The sequence below is a fragment of the Camelina sativa genome, chromosome 2 (assembly GCF_030686135.1).
Source record: "Camelina sativa cultivar CO46 ecotype springtype chromosome 2, ASM3068613v1".
NCBI lineage: Eukaryota > Viridiplantae > Streptophyta > Magnoliopsida > Brassicales > Brassicaceae > Camelina > Camelina sativa.
The window spans coordinates 14,853,025-14,867,560 of NC_141881.1; the positions used below are offsets into that span (position 1 = coordinate 14,853,025).

Here is a 14,536-nt window from a genome sequence, read left to right on the forward strand (position 1 = left end):
AAGATCATAAGATTTAATAATATAATATTCTTAAATATATTACAATTTTAAAAACTTTAAAAAATAACATTTAAATTGTAAATTGCAAATAATATAAATTTCAAATTGTGAAAAAGTCATCAGCTCTATAACTTTCAATGAAAGTCACAAATGAATCCTATTAAGAGAACTAATACCAAAACATGAAACAGATCATCATAAATTGGAAAATTTGAAAAAACCAAAACCAAATAACTCAATAAAGAATTTTACTATTATTATCATTGATTCTACACTCATACATAGTTTTTATAAAAACTTAAAAGGAGGAATCACTTACTAAAGATTCATATGATATTGTAAAAACTCAAAACCTAAGTAGTAGTGCTTTGCATATAGCAATTAGATTGATCTTAACTATCTCAGATGCTGCAGTCTTCACTTCACAATAGTCAAGAAACAAGAATTCTAGCTTGTGATTTGTGCACCGATATCCAGAGCTTGCGGTTCCCTAAAATCAAAACTCCAACTCTTAGATACAAAAGTTTGAATCTTTGATACAAACAAGAAAATACAACAACTTGTGTGAAGTCATGGGTACTTCATCAAATTCTTAAATCCCATTGTAAAAACAAGAAGAATAAGTGTCAGAGAAAGAACCTGCACAAAGTTTGGCCCTTTTCGTTCGAGCTAGGGATGAACCAAACTTTTCGAATAGAGGGAGATTCAAACTGAACAAAGATACCAGAAAGATAAAAGAAAACATCTCTTTCCAACAGTCTTCAGTTCCTCTAGTATCGACCTTAGATGTCTCGTGTCACGACTTCACAGCTGTTTCCATTGTCTCAACAATAAAAGAAAACATCTCTTTCCAACAGTCTTCAGTTCCATAGGTATCAGACTGCAAGTATTCATTCATTCATATGGAGACAAAATCGATTCTAGAATCTGAGTTGGAATAATAAATTATACGCAACGAGAAAGGCTTATACTGATTCACTGGAATTACACTTGGATAAATAAAAAAACAGGACTAACCATTTCAGATTTAAAACTTTCAAGATGCTTGGCCATGTCAACATTAGATCTCAGAGTCTCGAGTTCTTGAGCTCTCTGTTTGTCTTTCTGCAACTGACCGAGCCTCTTGATCTTTCTAGAAACTTCTGTGTTCTTTGGGTTGTGCTGCAGAGCCATTTCAAATGCAGCCAAAGCCTGATACAATCATCACAATTTTAACTACCATGGTATAGCTTCGTGATCTTAATTTGATTGATGTTCATGGATACAAACAAGAAACAACATCAAATTCTCAGCTTTAACATAAAGATTTGCTACAAATCTAAGCAAATTCGCAGTTTCATAATTTGCTACAAATCTAAGCAAAGAAAAAGATTAAAGGTGTAGTCGCTTACTTGCTTAAAGGTGTGGTAGCTCACATACTCCAACCTGTTAACAAAGTCCACAACCAAAACAAAACGTCCCACAACTTCACAACACATCTTAGCCATTGTTTTACAAGATCAATGTTAAAACACCTATTCTTTAACATTTATACTACACGGAATCAGTGATTGGACAAATGGGTAATCAGAGACTTGACCGGAAAACTTACCGGCGATAAGAAATGGGCGAAAGGCGAGTCGTGCATACAAGAATCGAAGCCATGGATAAATATGATCTTGAACTTAGCTTCGTCTCTAGGGATTCCGAATTCCTTGTAAGCAAGATGTCTTCCGTCTCTCAGTTTGATCCTCGGCGATGTCACGGCCGACGATTTTAGCCGGTGGTGGTTGGATTGATTGATAAATCCATGCCAAAGCTCCAACGAATGATACCCTAGCTCGACAATATCGAAGAAAATGAAACGAGAGTATTCTCTCGTTTGCCAAAAATATCTTTCCAATTAAAATTGAACACGTCACAGAAGAACACACCAAATAACAGTTCTCAAATAAGAACAATTTTTATGATCTAAGCCCAATTTTGAATTTTTTAGAATTAAAATAAGCCCAAGAACACCTATAAAGATATGCCTATAAAGATGGCCTGATATAGGGTCTGATTGGTAACGTATCCAAAGCTGTACAAAAAAGCTGTAAGCTTTTACGGAATAGTGCAAAGCTGTAAGAAAAAGCTGTAAGAAAAAGCTGTACATGAAAGCGGTACAAAAAAGCTGAGAGTAAAGTTTTTAATAAAGTGTTTAGTAAAGTTTTTGTGATTGGTAAAAAATCAAAGCTGTACATTTGTACCGCTTTGTTTTTGGTTACCAATCATACCCATATTTTAAATGAGAGTTCTATATCTAGTGTTAAAAATCTCTTTTTTTTTTTTTAATTTACACTAAGTTTAAAATCTTACAAATTTGACTTGTGCTCATGGTATGGAAAACTTGTTTATAATTTAGGTCTATCAGAGTAGTAGTACTTAATTTAATTGTCACTACAACACTTTGGTTAAAGATCATTGTCATATGATCATTTTTATATATGTACAATGTACCTCGTAAAAGAAAATGAAAACTTTTCAATCGGTGAAAAAGGACAAATAAATTCTTTAAAAATTAAAATGGTTATAACTAAAGAACTAAATAATTAGTTTTAAATTTCAACTGGCGAATTATTTTTGGAAAAAGACTATTTTAAAACTAATAAAATTATTTAGTAACCTAGGGAAATCATGCCAATCTTTGAAAGTTTGTGACAATTTATTCATCTCAAAAGTCAAAACAATGTCTTATTAAACTTCATATTGTCATATCATGATTCTCGAGTAAAGATTGTTTTTCACTTTATAATATTTATTATCTTTCTATTCAATTATTTAAATTATTATAGGTATACACTATAATTTAATTGTAAATAATTGTGTTGAGAATTGTTGGGTAAAAATAATTGATCGACTTATCAATGTACAACGGTTAAATCATGTGGTGAGTTGTTTAAAGGATTTAGAAGGTTATTTATGAAATTTAACCGGTTATTAAAAAGATCAGTTCATTTGATGGAAAGTTCAAAACAACCTCCAAAAGATCTTAAACAACCTGCAAAAATGCCTACCTGACATATAAGCCTAGTCCCTTATGATGGAGAGCTAACAACTGATAAACAACTAGAAACTAACCATAAATAAAATGAAAAGTTATGAAAGAAAAGAAATAAAAAATAAGATTCTACAAGTAATTAGAGTTAAGTAATCTTATAAATAAGCAACTTCTCAAAGAGAGAAAGAACACGAAAAATAAGGAACAAGTACAAAAGGTTTAGTGAAACCACAACTACCGACTCAAGAACACATTTAGTGTTTATAGTTGATTAGTTATGCCTTGGTTCTTGTACTTGTTGAAAGTTTTCAACATCTTAATTAATAAAGAGAAACTTTTTTTATCTAATTTTGTTTTTGTTTTTGTAGACTCGGAGGGGTTACTTTTGCAGTTTTGCTCAAACAAGAATACAAATAATAAATATATTTTATGAAAAAAAAACAAACCCTGAAATAACGCAAATTGGAAGAAGCAGTAGAAAAAGTCCAAAACACACTATGACAGATCATCAGTTGAAATAATTGTAAAAAAATAAATTTACAGCTCGTAGACCCTAAAGGTACACTTTGCATTCAGATCACACTCAGAGAACTATTTTTGAAGTGGAAGAAACAAAGAACAAGTTTTGTCCTTACAAAGGCATATTTTAGATGGTGAGATTTTCTTGGAGCGCAAGGAACGAGCCTATGACCTTGCCACCGAGATCTGGGAATGTCTCGCATCCAGGAAGAGAACTCACTTTGCCTGTTCTATCAACGTGTACTGGATACTTGAGAAGATGACCTTGCATCTCTGTTACCTCCTCTGCTGCATACTGTCTCCAATTGAGCTCACTCAATTGCCTTACTCGTCTTACGCATTCCATGTTCTCTGGTTCCTCGAAACCTTGCTCTAGAAACCCTAGATGTTCTGCCCATAACGACATTCTATATCCAAAAATCTGCAAGAAATTGGGACAGGCCAGGTTTCAGACATGTTTTTGGGTACGTACATTGGTGGGTATCTAGTTTGTCGTCATAGAATGCTAGCCCAGATTGAAAAGCAAAAAAGTCTTAATTCGAAAGTTTTTTACCTGACCACGAGGACGAGAACCTTTCATAGCCCATGAATGGTGAGGCTGATACCCTCCCATGGCGATTTCAGTGTCTCTAGTTCCTTCCAAGGATCTCTGGTTGATATTCGCAGAACCAATTAAGACAAATTCATCATCCACCACCATACCTTTGGAATGAACATATATCATGAATCTCCGACTCTTCAAAGCTTGCACCTAGATTTTTTGTTGTTTCAGTGAGTAAACAAGCCCATTGAACCAAAATCGAAGATTTCAAAAGTAGACAACTATATTTGTATACCTGTGAAGCATTTGCATTTGCATTTGGCTGAGGTGGAGTCCGTGGACTATTATATACGCTAACTGTTCCATCAGAGACCTCTCTGGTTCCAAGACAGAAAAAGTTCAAAAAGTCTTGTGGCTCAAGCTGGCCATCAAGACCAACTTCAACAAGTGCCTTGTGGATGGTTTGATACATCATTTGCATTGTTTTGTGCTGCAGAGATTATGAAAAGATCCGGTATGAACAAGGCAAGATTTTACGTCAAGATCTGATTTTTAGCAGATAACTGATAAATTATTTACCTGCCAGTAGAGAATTCTCTGAATAGGGTTACTTGTTGGAGCACCTTCAGGCCACATTGGAATGACAATATAAGCAGCAAACTTCTCCCTTGCTCTAATCTTATTAGCAATCTTAAGTGCGATTTCCATCGGGATAAGATTATTAGCACCTGCAATGCCAAAACTCCTAGTTATTATTACTGAGCTTGCCTACAAAAGCTTTCAATTTTCTTACCCAAGTCCTTGTTCGAATCCCAGTTGAATGATGATCCAAGAAAATATTGGTTCTCAATGTAGATGAAGTGCTGAGCTGACCGTATAGCCTTAACATAAGCTGCGTGTATGCTCATATCTATGAGAATATTCTTCCCACAAAGAAGATTCTGTTCATATATACACAATCAGTAGAGAATATAGCAACATGATGGTGATTGAAAGTGACAAGCTAAAACTGTTCCGAGTTGTACTTACTCTTCCAGTAGCTTCCTTTGGATCCTTCGGAAACCCTTTGACCGAACTTGAATCAATTGAACGGAAAATCTGATGATTAATTCATGGAAAGAAATGGGATTCTTTTCGTCAGCACCACATATAACCATAATGCATCATGAGTTATCATGATAATAAATTAATAAGCATAATGATGTAATTTGAACAAGTGAGACTTGCTGCATTACCTGAACATGCCAAGACTCTGGATCATTATCATTAGCAGAAGAAGCTTCAGAAAGTCCCATGATGTCGGGAATTCTATCTATCCTAAGCAAAGAATCATCAGAAGACGATCTTAGTTTCCCAATTCCGCGAGGTTTGGAAGCTTTTAGCCAGCGTTCCTCAAAATTAGCAAGCACATCATATGCAGCTGGACCGTCAATCTTGCTGTGAAGATCATGCCATGGTTCTCTTGGTCCATCATCCGCAGTAGTCTATTACGAAAAGAAGATTATTTACACAGATCAAGAATAGTTTAATCTACAAGAACCAAACAGGATTTTTCTTAAATGTTCTACCACAAAATTTGGGTTATGGAAGTCATCTTTATGGAGTGTCTTTAATGTCCTGAAGAGAGAATGCTTGGGAGTATCAAATCGTCCGTTGCACAAATCTAGCCCTCCAACAAATGCTACGATCTTTCTTCTGTTCTGAGCTGCATCAGCATCTACAATCACAGTTTTTTGATGATGGGTGTAGATTGTTCCGACTTCCTGATCATCATAATGACACTCAAATTTCAGTAAATGAAGCTCAACACACGGGGGTTAAGAAGTAATGCAGTAACTAATGACTAATGAACATCTTACAGATTTTTTTATGAAGCTGTGACCTTTCCCCCCAGATCTGGGACAAAGGAGAACCTGCACGGACGAATGCTTGAAAAAACGGCGAGTCTCCTCATCGCTAGTGTTCATAACTCCTTGCTACATGCAACAAAATACCAGTGTTCATTAAAACGATGGAAGTATTGTTGCTTCAGTTAGTGGAGTCATGTAAAATGGTCTAATTGGAGCAAACTAAAAGTGTCAGAATTCAGGATCCAGAATAGTAAGCGGATTAAATAGAAACACAGAGAAAACACCTATGTGAAAACTGAAAAATTAAGAACAGACTTTCACATCTTATACATTTAACATGCACGCAAACAGAGAAGCTAAAACATACTTTCAAACAAGATAAATGGAAAAAGTCTTACAACTAACTATCAAAATCAGAGAGGAAATTAGAAAATGCAACTAAAACAACCTTCTCTATGAAAAGTTAGGAAGAAAACATTAGACCATTCAGATTGGCGCACAAAGAAGCTGCCTAGAATTAAAGGGATAGCTTTAGATCCAAATGAAAAGACAAGAGAAATCTAGTGTGGATATCTAGATATATGTAGCTCCATAAGCTTTATGGAAACCTTTTACTATACCCAAATGCCAATCTGCTAGCATATAGTTCATAGGATACACAATGTGAGATATATCTGTAAACTTGATATTATGGTAAACAAAAATAGAATGTCTGAAGCAGAGAAAACAGAGTTATGTAGATTCTTACTGTTTTGAATCCCAGAAGGCTCCTTGAAGTTGGATCATCCCACACCAAAACCAACACTCTAACACCTTCTTGAGATTTGTCTTTAAGCAAATCCCCTAATGTACCTTTGGTCGGATCATTGTTCTCACGAACCAGCCTAACCGGATGGAAAACTGACCAACCTGTGATATAAATCAACCTCCTTGCCTGTCTTATTGCATCAGCCATATCCTCCCAGCACTTTCCATGTCTATACTGAACTTCACCATCGAGATGTACACTCGGAAGAGTACCGTCATCAACATGAGCATCCTGATACAGAGTAACCCTACCACCTTTCCTCAAAGGGAAGTAAGTTCCAGGAACTCCAACACAGTCATTACCAAAACCAACACCCATTTGGTAAAGTCTCATTCTTTCCATAGGAGTGTACTGAATAGACAAACCCAACACAGCACCAGCTTTACAAGGCTTCCCACTACTGTTAAGTATAGGAAACAGCCCTTCGATTCTATTCCCTGAACACAACTGCTCAGTAGGGATACCAACAGCTCCCATGATCTGTGAACCAATAATATCACTATCTTTCACCACGAAATGCACTTCAGCAGCACTATGAGCCACGGGTACATCAAAATGCTGCATCCAAACAGGATTCTCACTGTTGCTAATCACAAAAGTTCTACCAATGACAGCACCAGAGATAGAGACAGTGACATAAGGATCACTTGTGATCTTTGAAGACTTCTCACCTTCCACTTTAGTACTGTTCCTCCTTCCCAACCCAGATAACATCCCACCAAGTCTGTTATGGAAACCATCCATGTTAGGAAGATGTTTAGCTTCCTTAACCCAAATGTCTAAGTTACCATGTAACAACTCAACCCTCAAAGAGCCACTACTCGTAGCAAAAGGCACGAATTGCTGGCCAAACCCGTGGCTTGACCCTCCTCCCATTGACATCGTCTCAGTATAAACCGGATGATACGCCATAGAAACAATATCAAAAACACCCCAAAGTTGGAAACTTTCAGTAAAGCAGATCAAATCTTAAGCATAACCCAGTTTCAGTGAGACAAAAGATCGATCACTTGGTGGGCTGTAATCGAGAGATCAAGTGTAAACAAATAAATAAATAAAAAGGATAAAACTTTGAGAATATACAAACTCGATTCAAATCTAAGAATTAAATGGGGGATCTAAAAATGTGGGGAATTCAGATTTTTTTATTTTGGTGAAGAAGAAGAAGAAGAAGAAGAAGAAGAAGGTGGGAGGAAACGAAGGGTAAGGTTGACTTGAAACGGAAGAATCGGAAAAAAAGGGAGCTGGAACAATATTTAAAGATTTTTTGGGCTGCCGTTGTTGAACCGTTCTACCATTTAATGACCACTATTTGTATTTTGGTAATTATTTTGCTTTAATCAAACACTAATGGCAAAATAAATTTATTTGTATTTAAGTGACGACTAAGAAGACTTCCACTTCTTCTGATATAGGGCTGCTATAGAAACTGTATATTCCTCTGGTCCCTCATTTGATGTAACTTCAATTTGATTGGAGCTATATGAACAACAAGAGGGTGAACAACTAACAAGTAAATATTCGACACAATCATTGAATTAAATCATATAGGAGCATAGTTTTTTTTTAAAAATACTAGATTTTAATCCGCGGTACATCCGTCCATATAATTTTTATTATTATTTATATTTTATGTTGTATTTGTTTGTTAAACATTAGATGTTTTGTAAATAGAAGAATAACTAAATTTTCCGGCAGTTTGTACGGCTAAATGTTTATATTAATTTTTAACCCGCAATATACTTCATGACCATTTGTTTATTATATTTAGTTTGTTTTGTTTAGTGTTTGAGATTCTATTTTGATTTTTAATTATTATAACAAAAAAATAAGGGATCTAAATACATAATAAGTCATTTATACACTAGGATTAAGTCACATTGTTCCAATGATTTAATTATTTTACACAATCTTAGTTAAATCAACTTGATTTTATAAGTCAAATATTCTAATACTAATAGTGTTGAAAAATAATAAAATGAGGATTTAACTCGTGTTAGCACAAATTTAATGATATTTTATTAATTCCAACATGTCCTCTTTATAACTCATATACTATATAGCCATATTATATAATATTTTAAACTTTTTTAATTTTACAGATTTGTTATATTTTAAAATGTTTTTAAGTTTATATATATTAATTATAATATTTAAATAAATGTAAATCAAAGTTCTTCTTGCGTTAAGAATCAAAGTTCACAGGTATTGAAAAACAAAATGGGAATCAAATTGTTGTTTTCTTTGTTTGCAAATGATTCAGAGATAGAATAACTTCAAAACACAATAGATGGTGTGGTTAAATATATTATATTTTTTATTTCCATATTGATTTTGCTGTAATATTTTTTAGTTGTAATAGAATGTAAAATATTTAGGAAACAAAATCTGAAGTTCTGCTATTTTTGAAAATTTTTTAGGGATTAATTTTGTAAATAAGTTTTTTAATAAGTATAAATAAAAGGGTAGAGCCCAAAATGTACATCGTAAATGTATATATAGATTATGACATTATTATAATGGAATCTTCCTTATGATATTTTATGTAATGAAATTTCGTAGTTGAAATCTTCTTTAATTAACATCTCTAGTGGATTCAAATTATCAGTCGTGGTCCTAGCACATTATACAGAAAGACAAAGCAAAAATGAAGAAAAGTTGACGTTGTTTGTTTCTAAAGAGCTTTCACATTTGAAATAGTAGATGGATGGACTGGGAACTAATCTGTAGGATTTTATTAGTTTATTATTGTAATTAGTCAAATATGATTAGCTAAATAGTACTAATAAGTTATTAACAATCACATTCTCCGATTAGCAGCTTGGAAAAGTTGGGAGATTAGCCAAACCGAGCTGGCTAAGCAGAATTATATTATAGTACTAAAAACATGAAATAACATCACACACAATCGCCGTTTACTCTCCGTCAAAAAAAATTACTAACGGCGATCACAGACAAGCGAAATGGTAATTCTCAGTTCTCACAACACACAAGGATAAAAAGAAAAAGCTCTGATTTATGAGCAACAAAAATTAGTTTAAGCAAAGCGCAATTACAGTTTATTTAATTTTTTTTCGAGTTAAAAGTTAAAACCAGACAAATTAAAAAGCTTAAAATTAGTTAGAGAGAAAAAAAAAAAAGTTTGGAATTTACAGAAGTGACACGAGGATTTACATGACTCTACATTTGCTATCTTTATCTTTAGGGGATTTGCCGTCATGTCTAGAAGACGCAGCTGATGATGGCCTATGGCTGCTCCTTGGTACCTGCAATGTTCAGTACAATAACTGATCATTAACATTCATGGAAACATTCATGGTACCTTTTCAATGAGATTCTTGATCATTGTAGTATAATATTGCAATGTGCAAGTCACATCATAATTTACCGTTTTCTCAAAATACCTGCTTTTCTAGAATATACTATTCAATTTTTTTTCCCAAGATATTATAGTGTTATGAGTAGTAATCAAATACCTGTGGACCAGTGACCAATCGTGAGGAAGCAACACCTGTTGGTTGTGGAGTTGGGTTACTGCGTGGGCTCTGGTCCTCGAACTCTTGTTGTTGCAAAGCTATTGCCAGTTGTAGATCAGAGCTGCATAGTACCATGGAAATCAAACAATCATAAAAACATGTTTTAAAGAGGACATTTATAACAAATTGTATTCTTGGTGAGAGACAGTGGGTTAGTGGTCAAAGAAAGGTATGTGATAATTACTTGACATCTATGTCTGTGTCCGCCACATTGTTGATGCTGGCAAGGTAATCCTATGAGAGACAACCAATAGATTAAAACAAATGATTAAAAAAGATCTTGCATAAATAAAAATGACTATGTAATAACGAAAACATACAGCAGTATTTGTGACTGCGTTTCTTTCATCCCATGTGCCACTTGCGCCACCTGTGCTGCTGTCAACTTTGAAGTCCTTGAAGGTGGCAGTCATGAATGCAGTGTCGCCATTAACCTGTAACCAGATTGCATGTTAATAGTGGTCACAACAAGCCATAGCGCTAAAGAGATTGTGGGCAAAATTTATCTCCTTAAAGGCCAAAGTTAATAGCTATGACAAATACTGAATAAGTAACTTTGCCGATACCTCGTTTAATTTTTCCCAAACCAAATCAGGCTGATTCAGGTAACCTTGATCTGTAGCCAAAAGATAAAGTTCACCTTCATACTGACAAAAAAGACAGCAAAACGATGTATACAATTGGAATTAACCTGTTACAACCCAAAAGATGGAAACGTCTACAAATCAAGCTAACCTTGAACATGGTGCAGAAATGATTGTTGCGGAAAAAAACACAGAGTTCACGTTCTTTAAGACCCTCTTGCAAGCGAAAGAGACTATAAGATATGATCAATGATAAAATGTAAGATAAGAGCAGTGTAGTCAATGAAAGAATATAAATTCTCAACCATGAATAAGACCACGCACCCACAAAAGGTTAATTGACTGGCACTATTCTTCATAAAGTTCCTGATTAGTTCACCTGAAAAACTCGAGAACAAATATTGAATATCAAGAATATATGGAAACATGTGAATAAGAGCATAGAAAGCTTATCTCAAGTAGATCAGATAGAGTTTTACCTTCTTTTGCAGAGAGCCCATCCATACCCCTTCCTTCAGAAGAACAATCACCAACATTCTTCCCAACCCTTTTACCAAGAAGTGACTCACCTTCATAAACGGGTTCTTTGTCTGCACAAACTGGAGCCACTGTGTTTACACATTCCTCACCTTCATACATAGGTTCATCCGTAGATACGGGGGAGGTAAAAGCATTGGGTACATCGTCATGGTGAGATGTGCAACTAATATCTGGAGATAAAACAGGCATTTGCGTGAGAATTTTTGTATCTAATATTTTGCAAATTTAGCCAGTACACGTATATAAGATGCAGAAGAGGTTTAATTATGTAAAGAGACATCTATAAGGTTACTTCTTCTATGAAAGAGCAAAAACTACCTGGACCAATAGAAGCTGCATCAGACTTGAGTAAACTCTCAGAACTTTGTTCCATTTTGGTTGACTCCATATTAGCCTTATCCACAGAGAGTCCCTCAGAAGAAGTTGCATCGACAATGGCCCCTTTGCTGCTACTCACATTCTCAACATCAAAAGCCGCTTCACATTCAGGTTCCTTAGAAGATAATTGAACATGGTTATGATCCTCACTTTTGGTTGTAATTGATGGTTGAAATTCCCCAACTTTGATCATATTCCTATCATTTTCTGATGCTTTATCATCATCAGATTTGAACTGTTCTAGCTGACTGATATTAGTACAATGGGTACTAGTTGGACTTGCATCTGAAAATGTGAACGCAGAGTCTTGATTGGTTGAGTATTCGTGAGTGTTTGGAGCTGAATCATTACCCTGCCCTTGTGATAATTGCAAGGCTTGCAACAACTCTGTTTCTTCTTCAAGATCACCCTTTCTCATTCTGTGAAGCTCTGCAGCAGCAGGTGGAGATTCATCAAAAGATCTTGTTTTCAAAAGACATGGTGAAGGGACCCCTAAAGCTGCAGTAGTTGCCGCAGCAAAATCAACAGAATCTTCTCCAGGATTTTGATCACCTCGAGCCTCTACATTCTGCGTCTCCAGTGCAACTAGCTCACCCATTAGAGCATTATATGACTTGCTGCCAATTGCATTGGCTGCTTCGACATCCTGTAGGTATGCACAGGGGAAGCAATTAAATCAATTCGTTTACTAGAGACCCAGGATTGATAAAGACACCATCTTTTTAAGAAGTGCTCTTGACCACTGTTCCACTCCATAACAAGCCAAACAATGGATATAAAGAATAAAGTAGCCTATGTTTTGTTTCTCAACTCTCAAGAAGATAAAAAAGAGAAAACGACCCCACATATCAAACATCCACACACAAAAGAACAAGAAAGAAATAAAAGATATGTCAACGGCCTATACTAATGAACAAATGGAACCATTCAGATAAAGAATGAAACAAAAGGATATACCTGGGGATCAACTATCCATCCATGATATAAAGGAATGTCTAGTAAATCAAATATTGCACATTCAGGTGTAAACTCAAAATCATCAATCCTGCAACCAGGTAAAAAGAATCATATGGTTATGATAGCAATTACTACATAGTAGAAGGAGAAACAGATGACAAATTATTAACCTCCTGAATTTAATATTGACATCAATTCCAGTCGTAAGGCGTGGAAGAAGATCAATTGCATCAGCAATGTTCTGTTGTTGATTCTCAATATATCCTTCATCTTTGTTCTGCCATTTCGAAATAAAAAAAACTTTAAGTTCATCCAAATAAATTCAGGCCATTAAGATAAATTATAAAGAACATGAGCTTATTACATTGACTTTACTATTGGAATCAATCAGTCTGTCGACCACGAGAGACATCAATCTCTCTTGCGACACCTCATAACAGTCCGGATTTAGATTCAAGTTGTTTCTCAAGAGAAGAACATTACCTGTTGCATCCAACAATCAATGCATTATGAGGCAGACAAAGTTTCAAAAGGGTTAACATATACGAATATACACTCCTTAGCTCTTAAACTCACACACTTTGAAAAAAGTTATCGTCATTTCTAAGAGAAGCTACCAAAAAAAATCTGATGATCGGCACACTAAGCATCAAATCAACGATTTTACATTGTACGGAACCAGCAAACCTAATCACCGATTCTTCGATTTCTCTCACAAATTCCACAAAATTAGTAACGATAACCTAAACAATCAACGATCTAAACGAATCAATTCCACTTTCCCTAACCCCTAATAGAAGTTTTTAACCAACCCTAAGGTGAAAACGAAAATGGATGAGGAAGGAAGGAAGGAACATACAAATTGCTAACAAAGGACAAGGTCCATTTTCGTTTTGGAGGATGATAGGAGTGGTTCGTCCAAGGAACTGAATCGATTTCGTCTTATACAAAACCTCCTCCTCCTCCGTAGTGGTGGTAGTAGTAGTTTCCTTTGGCACATCTTGTTGTATCATCGCTTCTTGATTCGTCTGCGTCTCTTCGCTCGGCGAGTCTGACGGCGGAGGAGGAGAAGACGATGAAGCGGTCGCCATTGATGATGATGATGATCAAACCGAATCAAAAGTCAAATTCTCGATGGAAGGAAGAAGAAACAAAAATTGAAATTTCCGAAGAAATGTTTTTTTTTTTTTTTTCTCTGATCCAAATCGAAAGAGGAAGCGAGCGAGAGAGAGTGCAAAAGAGGATTTAATTTATATTTTTGAGAATGAAACTTTTATGGTAAGGTTGTGATACTGAATTAAACCGGTATGTACCAAATCATAATTCCGGTATGGATGAAATTTTAGTGACTATCATCAGTTGGTTCGATTTTGATTCGGTATTTGATTTATGAGGAAGATTATGGTCACATTAGACCAATACGGTTTGTATATTGGTATCTTTAGTGCGTATCTTCTCTAATTACAATAATCTTAATTTCTTATCATAACACCGTCCTAAATAAAAAGTCATCTTTTAATTGTTTTTTATTCATAGTTTTTTTTTTTTTTTTGCGTTTATAAAATATTAAAATTACTTGATATATATAACCCAGTAAAATTTTTGAAATAATTTTATACATTTTTGAAAGAATTAGTAAGTGCTATATTTTATTTTAGTCCCTACACGAAAATTTATATGTACATGTGTGTTTCATTTTGACCAACAAAAAAGGGAAATATACAAGTGTTTAAATAATATAGGAGGAATCTATGAAAATAGTTTGGAGGAATCTATTAAATAGTTTGGAGGAATCTATTAAATG

General features: G+C 34.8%; 3 protein-coding genes across 4 annotated transcripts; all 3 read right to left on the reverse strand.

Moving 5' to 3' along the window:
* Positions 1–233: 233 nt before the first annotated feature.
* LOC104718125 (uncharacterized) lies at positions 234–2,376 on the reverse strand. The gene is made up of 5 exons (XM_010435803.3): positions 1,592–2,376; positions 1,392–1,425; positions 1,018–1,191; positions 640–880; positions 234–490 (listed from the first exon to the last, which is right to left on the reverse strand). Exons 1-4 carry the CDS (start codon positions 1,642–1,644, stop codon positions 797–799), a joined length of 345 nt encoding a protein of 114 aa, XP_010434105.1. The 5' UTR covers positions 1,645–2,376; the 3' UTR covers positions 234–490; positions 640–796.
* Positions 2,377–3,444: 1,068 nt separating this feature from the next.
* Positions 3,445–8,133, reverse strand: LOC104718115 (phospholipase D gamma 1). 2 transcript variants are annotated; one of them, XM_010435793.3, is made up of 10 exons: positions 6,678–8,133; positions 5,939–6,055; positions 5,648–5,842; positions 5,315–5,563; positions 5,109–5,177; positions 4,873–5,020; positions 4,659–4,807; positions 4,375–4,569; positions 4,092–4,289; positions 3,445–3,959 (listed from the first exon to the last, which is right to left on the reverse strand). In XM_010435793.3, the coding sequence occupies exons 1-10, from the start codon at positions 7,647–7,649 to the stop codon at positions 3,666–3,668; spliced, it is 2,586 nt and encodes an 861-aa protein (XP_010434095.2). In that variant the 5' UTR covers positions 7,650–8,133; the 3' UTR covers positions 3,445–3,665. The 2 variants fall into 2 exon arrangements, with proteins under 2 accessions (XP_010434095.2, XP_087339338.1); XM_087483212.1 differs by having other exon boundaries at positions 7,409–8,075.
* A 1,600-nt stretch (positions 8,134–9,733) lies between these two features.
* LOC104718107 (uncharacterized) lies at positions 9,734–13,998 on the reverse strand. Its single transcript, XM_010435784.3, has 13 exons — positions 13,592–13,998; positions 13,097–13,215; positions 12,903–13,009; positions 12,733–12,820; positions 11,716–12,421; positions 11,337–11,567; positions 11,182–11,236; positions 11,009–11,090; positions 10,840–10,920; positions 10,594–10,707; positions 10,458–10,507; positions 10,214–10,334; positions 9,734–10,003 (listed from the first exon to the last, which is right to left on the reverse strand). Exons 1-13 carry the CDS (start codon positions 13,821–13,823, stop codon positions 9,908–9,910), a joined length of 2,082 nt encoding a protein of 693 aa, XP_010434086.2. The 5' UTR covers positions 13,824–13,998; the 3' UTR covers positions 9,734–9,907.
* Between the last annotated feature and the right edge of the window lie 538 nt (positions 13,999–14,536).

Excerpts from the sequence above, each read along its gene's own strand:
- LOC104718125 (XM_010435803.3), bottom strand. The coding sequence starts at position 1,644 with ATGGCTTCGATTCTTGTATGCACGACTCGCCTTTCGCCCATTTCTTAT. Across the intron at positions 1,192-1,391 it reads GCTACCACACCTTTAAGCAA|GCTTTGGCTGCATTTGAAAT; the intron begins GTAAGCGACTAC and ends TGATTGTATCAG. Across the intron at positions 881-1,017 it reads AAAGTTTTAAATCTGAAATG|TCTGATACCTATGGAACTGA; the intron begins GTTAGTCCTGTT and ends GAATACTTGCAG.
- LOC104718115 (XM_010435793.3), bottom strand. The coding sequence starts at position 7,649 with ATGGCGTATCATCCGGTTTATACTGAGACGATGTCAATGGGAGGAGGG. Across the intron at positions 5,178-5,314 it reads CAGAGTCTTGGCATGTTCAG|ATTTTCCGTTCAATTGATTC; the intron begins GTAATGCAGCAA and ends ATTAATCATCAG. Across the intron at positions 4,570-4,658 it reads AGAGAATTCTCTACTGGCAG|CACAAAACAATGCAAATGAT; the intron begins GTAAATAATTTA and ends TAATCTCTGCAG.
- LOC104718107 (XM_010435784.3), bottom strand. The coding sequence starts at position 13,823 with ATGGCGACCGCTTCATCGTCTTCTCCTCCTCCGCCGTCAGACTCGCCG. Across the intron at positions 13,216-13,591 it reads TTGTCCTTTGTTAGCAATTT|GTAATGTTCTTCTCTTGAGA; the intron begins GTATGTTCCTTC and ends TGGATGCAACAG. Across the intron at positions 11,568-11,715 it reads TGCAGCTTCTATTGGTCCAG|ATATTAGTTGCACATCTCAC; the intron begins GTAGTTTTTGCT and ends TTTTATCTCCAG.